Source organism: Triturus cristatus, chromosome 12 (genome assembly GCF_964204655.1).
Source record: "Triturus cristatus chromosome 12, aTriCri1.1, whole genome shotgun sequence".
NCBI lineage: Eukaryota > Metazoa > Chordata > Amphibia > Caudata > Salamandridae > Triturus > Triturus cristatus.
The window spans coordinates 611392212-611406675 of record NC_140595.1 but is presented as its reverse complement, the minus strand read 5'-3'; the positions used below and the strand labels follow the sequence as shown (position 1 = coordinate 611406675).

Here is a 14464-nt window from a genome sequence, read left to right as displayed (position 1 = left end):
ATAGCTACAGCTCAGGAAACAAGGAGTCAAGAGAGCACTGCAAGCGGTGCAAATCAGGAACAAGAAATAGCTGAAGCCCAGGAACCGGAATAAAGAATAACTATAGCTCAGGAACTCAGGAAACAAGGTAGCACTGCACGCAGTGCTAATTCAGGCACAAGGACTAGCTATAGCTCAGGAATTCAGGAAACATGCAAAATGAGCAGCAATCTTATTATTCGGATACCATTCCTGAAAACCACATAAGGAAACATTCTACTAACATGACAAATCCTATGGAAACAGATTCAAACAAATTTACTCCACATTACTCCAGGGCGCTGGAGAGCTATGTATTGAGTTAGAAGCTTCATCAGTGATTTTCTTTCAGGGAAGCTTGCAAAATTTGAGCGCTTCGCAAGGTTTCATGAAGATGTGTTTGAGACAATTGGCCACCACTCAAAGCTGTGCAGGGTAGAGCCTAGAGTAACTCTGGCAAGACTCCCACAGAGTCTGCTTAGTCCCTGTAAAAGATCTCCTGGCCTCCAGCACTGCTATCAAAACAACTGCTTCTGTGAAGCCTGGGAAGAGTGAGGCCTTTGCCCCTTGGTATTCAACCGTACCACGTTGTCTCACCAATTATAGCACAAGATCCCAGTCTCTGAAGTTCAGAAGCTGGGTTATACTCAGGCGCGCTGAGGTACTCAATCTATGCATATGTTAAACTATAAAGCACTGTGAAAATTTGCCTCTGCCACAGAGCTCTGTCAGTAGTGTTTCCACAAAAAAGTTCAGGTTTCTTGAAGGCAGATTCAGCAACCAGATTTGCAAATGTTATTTGTCTGTGAGCCCACTTCAAAGTCCTTTTACTCTGCTTTGGAGGCGACCATAGGTTTTTCAAGCTGCACAGATCTGTACTTTGTACAATCCACCAGATCAGAGCTACTTTGTATAGCTTTAAGGAGCCTGGCAGCCTGCCTGTAAAGGTTGTCTTTCATTTGGCCGAGGCACAATGTTACAATGTCTATCTTTTGGTTGATCACATTAAGATTGTTTTTCATATCTGTAAGGATGGTTTTCATGTCATCCATGAATGAGTTTGGGGATTGCACCGGGTCCCCACTAGCACTGTCTGCAGGATCAACAGCCTTAGAAGGTTTCCTGCCTTCAAGGGAGAGCTTGGGCTATTTGGCGTTGGACTGCCCCATAGCGCATGCCACCTACAGCCCACTGGCACACATAAATACGGAATAAATACGGAATCAAAGGAGGCCTTGAAGTCACATGGGCCAGCAATAATGATATAAAACCATCATTTGATCAAGATATGGGCTGCTGAAAGCTTATGGGGAACTCTGTGTTTTTCATAGTGATGCCTTCCCCATGAAGAAGCAACTGAATAAGGCTGCAGATACTAAGGCGTCAGTGCTGTGGTGCGCACTGGGGTTTGCTGCCTTGCAAAAGAGTCAATGGTAAGAAGCCTTAATGGAGCCTAATATGCAATGTAAGCACTTACAGTTCTGATGTATGGCTGTGAATAGAGCTGAGCTCTCTAAAGGGCTTGATGAGCGGTATCATTGCAGCCACCCCCGACAAGGGCAGGATTTAGACCAGTGGCCGTTTTATGTTCCGCCAGGCAGGCCGCCAGGCTGTCACAGCAGGCAGCAGCAGCTTGGCCCACAGTGAGGACCCACAGATGGAAAGCACCACCAAGCAGCACCCGCAACACTGAAAATAGCGTCCGCAGCTCAATTCCACAGGTGGTCTGGAGCACAACCTCCGCATGGGTGGGTTACGTCACCAAGACCACCAACAGCTGATGTGGGGATCTTGCGTGCCGTATAATCAGGGACCATCGCGGCAGCCCCCGCACAGACCCATACCGATGAATGGCTCCTCAGACCAAGGATATAATGATGAGCCTAACATTGCGGTAGTAGCTATAGGCTCAGGCAGCCATATTGGCAAGCCTTTTGCCATGCCCCTGTGTTTAGTACATTAGAGAAAGCTTTTTACTGAGGGCTTGCAACCAGTAAACGTTTGGTACATCTGGTTCTCTTTCTACTTTCCTTCCTAAACAGTAGCTATATTTTCACTTCCCACAAGATACTAGAGAGTGTTTATTCTGAATGGAATGTATTCCTTTTTAATATTAATTATTTATTTTGTTTTTAATAACACAAAGAAATAATACAGATCAAAGAGGAGAGATACGTTCATGAAAAACAAAGGAAACACGAGCTAGCATGAAGGTGTACAACAGACGTAATGGGGTGGAGATGTTTAGGGCATACTGCTATTGGCCAGTAGGTCAGATGTGTGGACAATGAGTCCATGCTTGGGGGTGTTGATGTCGTTCAGTAGATCATGAGTATGAATGATGTGTCTATATTAGGAGAGCTTTTTTTCCAAGACAAAAGAATGGGTAGTGTATGCAGGAAATTACTTGGGGAGAGGGGGTCATGTAGAACAGTGATATAAAAATTGGCAAGAAGTATTGAGTTCAGTTTTGAAGGAGTCAAAATGAAACCTCTTCATCCGTGGAGAGGCTTGGGGCTCCAGGGGTTTCTTTAATTCTTGGATCTTGCTGTGGTGTATTTTGTGTGTCCTCTTTGAGTAAGTCATGTTTACTAGTTGACCAGGAGGATCCACGTGGTGTTATGGTTAGATAATAGAGAGTGTGGGATGAGAGCCTGCAATTTTGTTTTCTAGCTTGTGAGTTTGATATACAGAGTTCCACCAATAGGAGTATTCTGGAGTGTGACCCTGGAGAGCATTTGCCATTAATAGATCTAGTTATCCAAGTTCAATATTGTTTTAGGTTGAATGGTAATCAGGGTTTTGGAGGAGCAAATAGTTTAGAGAGAGATCTGAGTTGGGGGCAACAATACCAGCAGTGAGATTTGCTAAATGGTAATATTTTAACAACATAAAACTGTTTTCAATTCTAGGATCAGGTTCTTGGCATCACCAACATAGCTTTTTTTTTATATTGAAGAATAGGCATGTAGACAGTCAATACACATCAATATTCAGGTTATCGTCAGTACTCATTACGATAAGTCAGCAAGGCCCATTGTCCCAATAAAATATGGATGCCCTCGGGGTTCAATACTATCAAACTTCAACAGCACCATCATCTCGACTCCTCGGTGGTTCACATATATCCCCCCGGAATGTGTTCCACGGCCCCCATACATGAGACCACTTCTTGGGGCATCCCCTGGAGACATAAATGGGTAACTCTCTCACCATACACCAGTCCATATCCCTGGCCCAATCTACAATTCGAGGTGGGTTCGGAGCCCTCCACAGTCGTGCGATATTCCCCTTGGCCACCAAATAACCCAGAGTAACCCAAATTCTCTCCTTGGCAGTGAGGTCAGTGGGGTCCCATATGTTCAACAAGATCAATTTGATGTTACATTGTATCTGCTGTCCCAATACCTCCTCCATCATAAGTACCACTACCTCCCAATAGTTCTGAATTGTCGCACATTCCCAAAGTGTATGAATAAAGGTGCCCTCTTGCCTACATCGTCGTGCACAGCCACTATTTTGGGCATAGCCCATATGGACCAATGAGGGTACTGACAAATACGTCCTATGGAGGATTTTTTGTTGCACCAATCAGAGATGGAGAAGATGGCAACCACGCAGGGAGAAGCTACCGCAACCCAGCTACGCCGTGGTCCCATTTACCTCTCAGGTGAGTCTGGGGATCAGTCATGTTGTTGATGAGTTTTTTTTATAAATGAGAGATATAGCTTTTTCAGGCATAGCTTGTTTTTAGGGAGGCCAGCCTTGAGAAGATTATCAGGTGACTAAGAGTTTGATGGGGTATAGAAAATATTGGTTGTGTGGTGGGTGCAGGTTTGACACAATGGTGGGCACTTTTCCATATTGTTCCTGTGCAGATATTAACCATGGATTGTTGAGTATTTTGGCTCAAGTTTTAAGACTAAATGTATTACATGTCATGTGAGTCATCTCATGAATGATCATAATCAGTATCTAAAAGGATTGGTTTAGGCATTTATGACCTGTGGGAGGACCGAAGAGCAACTTGTAAATTTGCCTGAGAAGGAGGTATTAGGGAATTTTCGGGACAACATCTGAATTTCTTTTACCAGATCTGTCAAAATTCTATTTACTTCTGAAGCAACAGGGCGTCCCGGCGCTGTATACCGCTGGGGAACCCATCCGGCAGCTGTGCGCTTTACAAGTATACAACATTTACATACATTTACAAGTCCTGAAAGTTGGTGGACTTGCCTTTTGAATGAAATTGTTACTAGTGAAGACTCCTTTATTCATCCATTTGTTCCAGAAGGACCTCTGAGATGTTATGTTCAGAGTGCTATGGCATTAAACTGCTGTATTAAGCCAGTCTACTTTAGCCCACCTTAGGCTTTTTATTTATACTTGTAAATTATTTCCTTGTAACAGAAAAGATGTTGAGGCATTGGTCAGAACTTTGGTAAGTAGTAATAGCATTGAATGATAGAGTAAGGGGTCTATGAGTGAATCTTTGAGATTAACTCCCAGGAGTTAGTTGGGTTTGTTGGTTGGAGAGTACCAGAACTGTGCTTGAAATATTTTTAGGGCATCTTGATAGATAATCTGGAAAATTACCTTCACTGTTTTCCTTTGGGAGTTGCAATTTTTGGGTGACAATTTTGAGGCATTCCCATTCCATAGGAAATGACTCCAAATGGTCTGATCAATCACTCACATCATAGACTCTTGGTCTCTCCTTCCTTTCTGTTACTGTCTTTTCTGCTATTGGGATAGACCTTCCACCAGTGCCATTAAAATTAGGATTCTTGTGGTTCACCTTCAATCCTGTAATTGTTGGGGCTGCCGCCAATCCCCTGACCCTTAAAGTAAATGTTAACTTGACTGAAATTAAGTCAATATTCAGGAGTCTATGTGTTTTCTCATAATACGTATGAGAAGGCCGTAAAGATGCACTAAGCTTGAAATCCAGATTCAGTGGAAGCTATGTGTGCATTCACACTTCGCCTAATCCACTGCCAACCATACAGTCACAATATGCATGGTTGACCAACACTACGTAGGCTTAAAGAAGTCCGAGGAGAATGGGATAGGAGAGAGAAACCGATACACTGGATATCGACACATGGCCGAGTTGCATAGCTGGGCTTAATCTGCGGTGCAGGAGCGTTGATATCTAGAGACAACAGAAGAATTTTAGAATTGGTATCATCCTAACTCTGGCATCTAACTGATATCTGATATTTTATTTGACATACCTTTGGACAAATTCGGTGTTTCGAACTCTATAGAGTTGCACAAATCTCTGTGTTTTTCTAGAGCTGAAATGCAATTAGAATTCATATAATATATGTAGAGTTTCGTGTTTCAGTGTTTGTTATTTATAAATTTCAGTGGCATTTTTTTTCAGTGTTTTCAGAACTTACGAAAATAAGTGATTAGCAGTGTTTATTCATTTTTTCATCCTAAAAAGTGTAATTTATGTTTTTTTTCCAGTGTTTACAAAATCCAGTACAGATTCTGTCCTTCATGTCCATTCAGCATCATCATGAAATACCGAGGGCGTCAATCACATGGAAGGATTTTTCACCATCATTATACCAGGGATAGCATTACTTATGTGAAGAACAGCAATCATAATTCAAGAGTGGGCACCAATATGCACAAGATTACCACAATTACAATCATGTCAACAACTTACATAATATGCCAAAGATAGGCACCATTATACCAGGGAAAGTCTGGATGTTGTAAAGAATGACCATAAAATATCACGGTGTGTCCACTGTTTTGCTAGTGATACCTAGAATCATGTTGCTAACAAAACTCACAATATGTCACGGACCTATGCTTCATTCCCCTCGCTCACATTAATCACACATGCACCCCCCCACACCCACACACACGTGAACATGCACACTCCCCTCACTCGGGTTTCTTCTCTCTCATGCCTCTGTCTCTCTTTCTGTCTTTCTCTCTGTCTCTCTCTCTCTCTCTCTCTAAAATGCCGGCCATTCTCTCTCCATCGGGCCAGTTGCTTTCTCTCTCTCTCTCTCTCTCTCTCTCTCTTTCTCTCTCTTTCTCTCTCTCTTTCTCTCTCACTCTCCCCACCCTCTCTCTCCCTCCCCTCCCCTTCAGTCGGGTTTGCAAGTCTCTCCACCTCTCTTACCAGCTTTTTCCTCGCTCTACCACCCTTGATAAAATACTTTAGTGTGGCCCACCAGGAGTCAAGGTGGAAACCATTTTCATCCTCCTTACTTAATCCTGTTGATCACCTTTACAACAGAGCAAAATATCATTTTGGAACCAGTGGCCGTCATGGTCAGGCAACTACTTAGCAACAGGGTGTATTATGGTGGACTTTTCGTGGATCAGTGTTGCTCCCCAATTAACGATTTATGTATAAATCTAAGGGCCACTGGAATTATGCGGAAGTAGAGGACCAAATTATGTGTTATGGTTGAGTAATTATGTTGCCTAATTTGGCACATTTTGTGGGAGTATTACTTCATTAGTTTGTCATTTTTACGCTCTCTGCACCACATTAGTATCAGTTTAACACCCAAATAAAGTAATAAGCACCCGAAAGGTCCCAGTCAACCTTTACAAAGGGACTTCCACTGCACAATAACACGTGTTGCTGTGTTTTAGTAGCTTTTGAACTGCTTGCCCTAGGAACTATTTTTTTGTTAAAATCTGCAGATTGTGTAGCAGATGGTGGGTTATGTGGTAAATGCAGCAAATCTATTAGTATGAGAAAAATGCAGCAGCTCCAAAATCACATAATTCCAGTGCGCCAGATAAATCTATATCCAAAATGGCTAGTAGATTCAAACCTCCAGGCCACTGGCCTATTGATGCATTGTTACTTACTGCCAGTATTATGCATTCAGTGAAACAATACATTTTCTGGAATCTGAGACAGTAGCCTAGAACTACACATTCGCAAATCATACTGTGAAATGGTGGACATGCAACAGTGTCCATCAGTTTTTTCAAAATTAGAAATCAATAAATCAAAAACATTTCAATTGAAATCAGTGAGTACAGCTCCTCTCAATGGTAGTGCTTCGAGGACACGGTGTGCGCCGATGCATTACACTGACTGCTTTCAGGCATTATTGAGGAGTGCCTAGCCTTAGGGTGCTTAAAATACTTTGGGTCATATAGCGCCTGCACTCTCACTAATAATGCCTTGCTGTGTAAATTGATGAATTAGCTGTCTCAGTGAAATATAAAAAGGTAAAGTCTCATACATGAGATATTCACATGCAGCGATTTACAGTTTATGAGTTCAAATTCTGCCAATGCACCGGCGCTATGGGATCCCAGCCTTCCTGACAGCCCCCTTCCCCCCCCCCTCTGGTCTGCTGCTTCCCGCGTATATCGCGTGGTCCCGCTGTGCCCCACTCGACAGTTGATGCCCCCTCCCGCTCCTACGCAGAATGACCTCCTCCTCCCTCCTCCCCCCTTCCCCTCGACCCCGCCTGAGTTTACGACCCTAACCTTGATTTCCCCTATCGCCGCACATGCACAGGGAACAGTTTGTTTATTGGTTAAGTTCCCTGACCGGATCCCTACCTAACCACAGATAACAGACGATGGATGCGTCGTCCGGCGCCCCCGAAGCGCTACCCTACCTAGGCTGCCCCGCTTACTGATGATGAGGCAGCGATGGCGCACACTCCCTGCAAGGGACGGATACGCCCGGAAAGTGCAGAACGATCTTACCCAGAGCGCACTGTGTTGCATACCAGGCGTGCCCAGACACTTAGCGGCTTGAGGGGCGCAGCGCTGGAGGGACGGATGCGCGCCACGTAGCACACACATAGACTTGAACTGCGAAGCTGCAACCTGGACTCGCTGGGTATACGTGCTGCCATATATGTCACAGTGAGCTATACCGAAACCTCCTTGTCGCGCTCCAGCCTACACTAAGAGCACGACGCTGGCCCTAAGCTGCCCGGAGGCCTTTACACTTGGGGGTAACCACGGTGTCCTGTACGACTCAAGCTAAGGGCCTGGGTGGCAACCGAAATAGCCGCGGTGTGGGCTGGAACACAGCGCCATCCTCTGTTGCTGACAACGCGCATAAGGAACACCACAACAAAACACCGAAAAGCACCATAGGCCTCCCTTTTAACAATGTACGCACCTAATTCCTGTAAAAATGTCAACCTGCACAACGCCGCCGGATCTCCGGGTTGCCGGCTGAATGGCTGTGTCCTACCATCTGGAAACGTGTGCTTATTGTCTAACTGATTCGACACCTTGGATGGTGAATGTACATTGTAAGATGATGCAACTGCGAATAATAAAGGTTTTATAAAAAAAAAAAAAAAAAAAAAAAAATGAGTTCAAATTCTGCCAAGGAGTAGCCTTTCATCAGTGCTTAATATGAGCAGGTGGTTTCTGGTGCTCGGCACAGGCACTTACTTCCCAACACCGGCACTAATGACAGCCCCCCACATGATGGTCCTGTCTGTCATATTTTGAGATGAGCACAACCACAGTGTTTACTAATGTAATATACATTAAAATGAATACTACCAGCCACCCACGGCGTTCTTATAGCTTTGGGTGGCATGGTAATTAGTGTAAGCTGTGAAATGTCTAGTACTGTCATTGGCAGCTCTGGCTGGAGCAGTGGGTGGGGTTAGCTGCAGTGGCCTCCTGAGAAAAGCCCTGGCACTTGTTTTGTTACAAATTGAGCACTGCCTTTTATGCTTCCAAGGTGGGTAAATTGAGTACTATCGAATAATCTGAGTTACAGCGGTGAGACACAGTACTAAGAGATAAGTGCTATATAAAAAAGAATATTACTGGAAAAGTAAGTTTTATTGATGGGCAGTTTTACATGCGAGACTCCTGCAGTCACATATGTAAGCCTTAATTAAGAACGTCTATATCTGAGAGCTGCTCTGTGTCAACTTCTGGAGCCTCCAGGAGAACTACAAAAGGTAAAACATAAAATGTCTGTGTCCTAAATTGCCCTTGCCTAGGAGCAGACTAGATAACAGTTTGGGGGAGGAGAGGAGGGGGAGGTGGAACTCACATAATTGTTGAAAGGAACGGCCCACCTCAACCATGTAACACATAAGAAGCACATGCCTCCCTAAATATTGCTATCGCTAATGGAAGACTTCGCAAATGGATGCGAATTGCTGATACAAGATGAGAGCTGTATTTGTACAAACTGTAATGTCTGCTGAGAGAAAGCAGACTTCAATCTCCTGCCGAATCAGCCTAACGTCTAATGCTGGTTCGGGGCCACTTCACTGCACCAATTGGCATTCCTTCTAATTAGTATAAAGGTGAAAACACAATTCTATTTCTAAAGCTTTGTTCGGCCTCACAGCTTCTGTGCTGCAGCTCAGCTGCTTTGTTGTTTCTAACACTGCTGCAGAGTTTAACAATTATACATAGGTATTCAGAGCTTTTCAATCTGTGGCTCAAAGGGGTAAGCAAAGTTATGAAAAATTGCCAAGTTTAGTGGTATTGGCTTCAGGAAAATTGACAGCAACATCAGCTGGAGTCTTATCCACCAACCTCCACAGCAAAGAAATCTGATCTGCCTGGGCATCCCAGGGGAGGTGCAGCAGCTTCACAGCGCCTCGGGTATATTCCTCCAACCCATAATCTTGCCCTTCTGTGCCTTGTGAAGCTAGGCGAAGCTGCGCTGCCGACATCCAGGTACACGCTACACGGCTTCAGCAATTTTTGACAAGAAGATAAAATTGCAGCGTTAATGGATCTCTGCTGCCATCTACTGGCCAAATGCTGGTGGTTTCCGGTTTGAAACAAAACCCTACATTTTTTTTATTCTGCCAACTTTTTACCGTGGGGAATTGGCTGAAACCAGAAACTCTAAAAATATGTAAATAATCTTATACGTCATAAAGCTTGTTAGTTAAAAAAGAGCTACCTTCAAAGATATGCAATAAAATTCTGTAGTTGTACTTACTTTCAACACAAATGGTTCATAAAATGTAACATAATGTTCATTATTATCATATAGTTCACCTAAACATTGAACAATCATTTGCTCATTTAAGCAATACCCTAATACCAAGCATCTTCTAATTAGGTTATTATAGTCAGTTGTTGCAACCACTGCGTCTCAGTCGCCTGTGTACTGAGAACCGTGGTACCTTACGTGGTCTGGCGGTTCCAGGGTCACAGGAAATGCATGAAGCCTGCAGCTGCACTGCAGGCTGAGAGCTTCACTCACCTGGGGCTGCCCTTCTCATGCTTCCGGGCTCCTAGCTCTCTTTCATTGCTCCTCCAGCTCGAAAATGGCAATCAGCTGACCCACGATTTTAAAGCTCCTCTGTAGCTAGTCCGTGCCAGGTTTTCATTCCCGTTTCTTTACCTTTTCCATCATGCTGTTCGTTCCTCGATTCCTTTCTGTTTTTTCCAATCCTTAGTGTTTCTTGTCCTGTGATGTTTGATATCATTCCTATTCCTATTCTTTTACTATACAAAATCTTCAGTCTGGTTGGAGGGTCAGTTGCCACAAAGCCACTTTCCCTTGCTTGTTTCCTCGCTCCCTCTGCTTGCTGATCCTGGCTTCTAGATTTCGGACCTGGGGTTTTCTTCAATCCTTTGAAATCTTCGTCCAGCAAGGAGATGTTTTATGTCTTTGGCTTCTTCCTCCTGGTAAGGCTGCAGTTTCTCGAGAGCACTTGCCTGCCACACATTCCAGTGTGTGGTGACATTGTGGCTAATGAAAACCGTCCCCCGTACATGGGATAGAGGAAGACCCAGACCAGGATTACTGGAAAGCGTCCAGACCTGAACCCCTGTGCAAGATGAGGTTCATATTCACAACTCTTGTACAAACAAATGCAAGATGAGAGTTTGTGATCCTTAATGGATGAATTCTGCGAACAAACAAGAGCAATATAAGAGTTTGCAACGGTAATTGATGACTACTTGTGAGAACAAACAAATGCAATATGAGTTCACAATCCTTAATGGTTCTTGAAATAGTGTTCAAGTCCAAAGTCTACATTCTTTAACACAAGTGTTGTGCTAGAATATTTCTCAGATTCCAGTTCAGACTTTTGTCGAATGTCAATAAATAACACATTGTGAGATTTCCGAAATTCTGACAACAAATCCTGGCAGCCACAACTTTGGATCAAGATTGCCTAACACGGATGCTGTGGAGTAAGAGGAGCCTATATTCTAAGCACGACAGTGGACCCCCACTATTTCAAAGTGTGTGCGAGTCTTGTGGTTGCACGTGACCTGTAGTCCTTCTTGTCTTCATTCACATGGTTAGTGAAGAGCATCCGTTGGAGATGCAAAGTATCTTTCCAGGCGGCACCCACACTCTCTTCACCTCGTCATTCTCTTCTTTTCCAGAAGACATGTATGTTCAAGAGGTTCACAGTGACACGCAATGGTAAGGGCGTCCTGGGCATCATAACAGAGGCCAAGGGCTAATATCAGTATATGAAGGTTCTTCAGGACCTGAAGTAAATACTCTCTGCTTCTGACTAAGGGGCCACCACAGCCTTCAGTCTGCTTTCAGCCTCAACATGCCATGACGTCATCGCAGACACTCCTGCAGCTCTGGCCATAGAGTGTTCCCCGAGTGAGAGCACAAACAGCAACCACACAGACAGACCCCAGTCCAAATACAGACCAAAGTATGACCCTCTGCCCTGAGGTGCATTGACACCCACCAATGCACCTCAATGTTCCTTCTGCTAAGTAGTATTCAAACACAAGTATTATCTAACCTATAAGGTGTTGAGATCAGGTTTGATTTTTCAATATTTTTATTATTTTGCAATGTATGCAACTATACATACAATGCACACAGGCATATTCGATGAGAGCCCGGCTGCATCTGGCTTCAGGTTTGGACTGGCCTATAGAGCAACCAGGCCTTTCTCAATGGGCTAGTCTCACAGATCAGTGTGTGGGCCATTTTTTTAACAGTTTGTGGGCCTGTTTTATGGGCAACTGGGCCCGTTTTCGCTGTTGATTTCTCTGATATTAATGCAAATACTGCCTGCAGCAACACAAATGCATACAGTCTTCCATACCTTACAAAATACTCATGGAGTTGGCTGTGACAAGTTAAAACCGGCCTGATTTGCAAATGTGGCCCATTTTCTTTTAAATGTAAGAGTGAACGTGCATATCTTTTCTTCACCGTTTAACTTTTGTTAATTTCATCAGCTTAGATGTTTGTGTGTGCAGCCCAGATGCGCGGTCCGCCCTGCAACCAAGTGAGCAAGAATCCATCACAAAATAACGGGAGCGTTGCTTCACTCCCATACCGGACGCACAGCTTGATTGCTACATTGCAATAACAATACTGATGTTTTATCCTTCCAATCACTTTTATTCATAATATTCCAATGTTCCAAATATTCATTCCATTTTGCTCTGTCACATGAGAGCCATTACATGTATTTAGGTTTCTGATACTGCAGATATGTCCATCTGGGCCTTTTTCTGAAGCAGGAAATATACATGGTTCATCCTCAGTAGTACGATATTCCCAATGCATTTCGGGCTATTTCATCGCCCTTCGTCAGGGGTTCACTACAAATATCAAACACCAACATTAGATTATGTATTTAAGCTTCACAGTGTATCACATACTAAACATTAGTTGACTTAATCCATGTTTGAAATTGTCACCATAATCAACGTTCTCCCGCTAACATGGATTAAGTCAACTAATGTTTAGTATGTGATACACTGTGAAGCTTAAATACATAATCTAATGTTGGTGTTTGATATTTGTAGTGAACCCCTGACGAAGGGCGATGAAATAGCCCGAAATGCATTGGGAATATCGTACTACTGAGGATGAACCATGTATATTTCCTGCTTCAGAAAAAGGCCCAGATGGACATATCTGCAGTATCAGAAACCTAAATACATGTAATGGCTCTCATGTGACAGAGCAAAATGGAATGAATATTTGGAACATTGGAATATTATGAATAAAAGTGATTGAAAGGATAAAACATCAGTATTGTTATTGCAATGTAGCAATCAAGCTGTGCGTCCGGTATGGGAGTGAAGCAACGCTCCCATTTCTTTTAGTCATCTGGTTCTCTAAGGGGTGCCCGGGCCTATGTGTTTCCCAGTCGAACCCTGTCTGTGTCTGTCTTAGTCCAGGCTGCTACGAAGCTTATTGCTCTCGAGACACTATCTCCAGCGTCGCAATGTCCCAAAGTCTGCGGGGTAAACTGGCGTGTCGCTCCCAATACAGAATCAACACATTGTGTAGTACAAACATAAGTGAATACAAACAAAAATATAAAACGAGAAATGGCCTCCCACCTCCCTACTTGGCCCATTCCCTTCCAGTCTTCCATCGTTATCAAGGGCCGGACTGGACTGGACTATGTCGTGGCTCCCCCGTCAACCCGTGGGCACACTCTCCACAGTCATACAGGGTAGTGCTCTCAGCACTCGCCTATTCCCCTGAAAGACCAGATTTTTTTTGGGGGGGGGTGCTCTATTCATCTGGTAAACCTTTGCTGCTACCAATAAAGACCTAGGCCCCCATGCCAGCTTTGGTGTCAGTCCTGATTCAGTTGTAAACCGTGTGGGAATGCCACCCCCCCCCCCCCCATTGCCCCATCTAAAAAGGCTGAGTACCACTGAGTTGGGTTACAATAAAATTCTGTTGTTTCACAGTCAAGAGACCCAAGGGTGAACATACAGTATATAAATGCACATGTTATGTTATGTTTAAAACTGTATGCCGGTTGAAAATCTGTGATTTTACCGCAAATTGGATTACTGTGGTATTCCAGCATTTTGGATTTACCTATACCCCCGGTAATTGTTAATTTCCGGCGTGAGAACACCACTTTGGCTTACCCACACACCTCAGCATGAGGGCCCATTTATTTTTTAAACGTGATATCTCTGTCTGGGAGTTTTCATTTGTTGACTGTGTTTTTCAGCTGGAGGAAGCTTCCACTGCATCCCCTAGATACTGTCAAAGAGCCAATAGAAAGAAGGAACACATTGCAATTGGGGCTGGATGCTACCACTGTCTGTGGGACCCCAGAGGTAAACATTAGTCCTCACAGACACTGCCTGCTGCCCGCGAAACCGAAGAAGGGCCTCTATCCGCACATAAATATAATATAAAACCAACATCAACACGAGGTTATTAGGGTATGGTCCTGTATTTTCCCAAGTGGCCGGGTGGGGGTGGGGGGGCTTGGGCGAGTACAGGCCCATTCAGAGGTTCTCGAGTTTGAGATGACTTGTGAATGGCAGCGCCTGTGTTTACCGAGAGCCCAACCCCATGTGAGCTGTCACCAGCAAAGACACAATCGTTCTATCTGTGCCAAGGGCTTGAGAGATAAAACAATGCGTGTCAGGCCCTAGCCAGCTCTCTTTGGGAAACAGCTGTCTCAGGGGAACAGCGACTAATCATCCTGAACATCTGTCTACACAAAGAAGGCAACAGATATCC

At 44.1% G+C, this 14464-nt stretch overlaps 1 protein-coding gene across 2 annotated transcripts in view; it reads right to left on the bottom strand.

Annotated features, from left to right (window-relative positions):
- The window catches only part of FANCA (FA complementation group A), a 1007136-nt gene that overhangs the window by 974366 nt on the left and 18306 nt on the right, over positions 1–14464 (bottom strand). The window contains exon 1 of one of the 2 annotated variants that reach the window (XM_085637704.1): positions 10229–10276. The exons of the other annotated variant lie outside the window; for it this stretch is intronic. Coding sequence (XP_085493830.1) covers positions 10229–10247 — 19 coding nt within the window. The 5' untranslated portion in view covers positions 10248–10276. Of the gene's footprint in view, positions 1–10228; positions 10277–14464 lie in introns of those variants that run through there. 2 annotated transcript variants of the gene reach the window in all.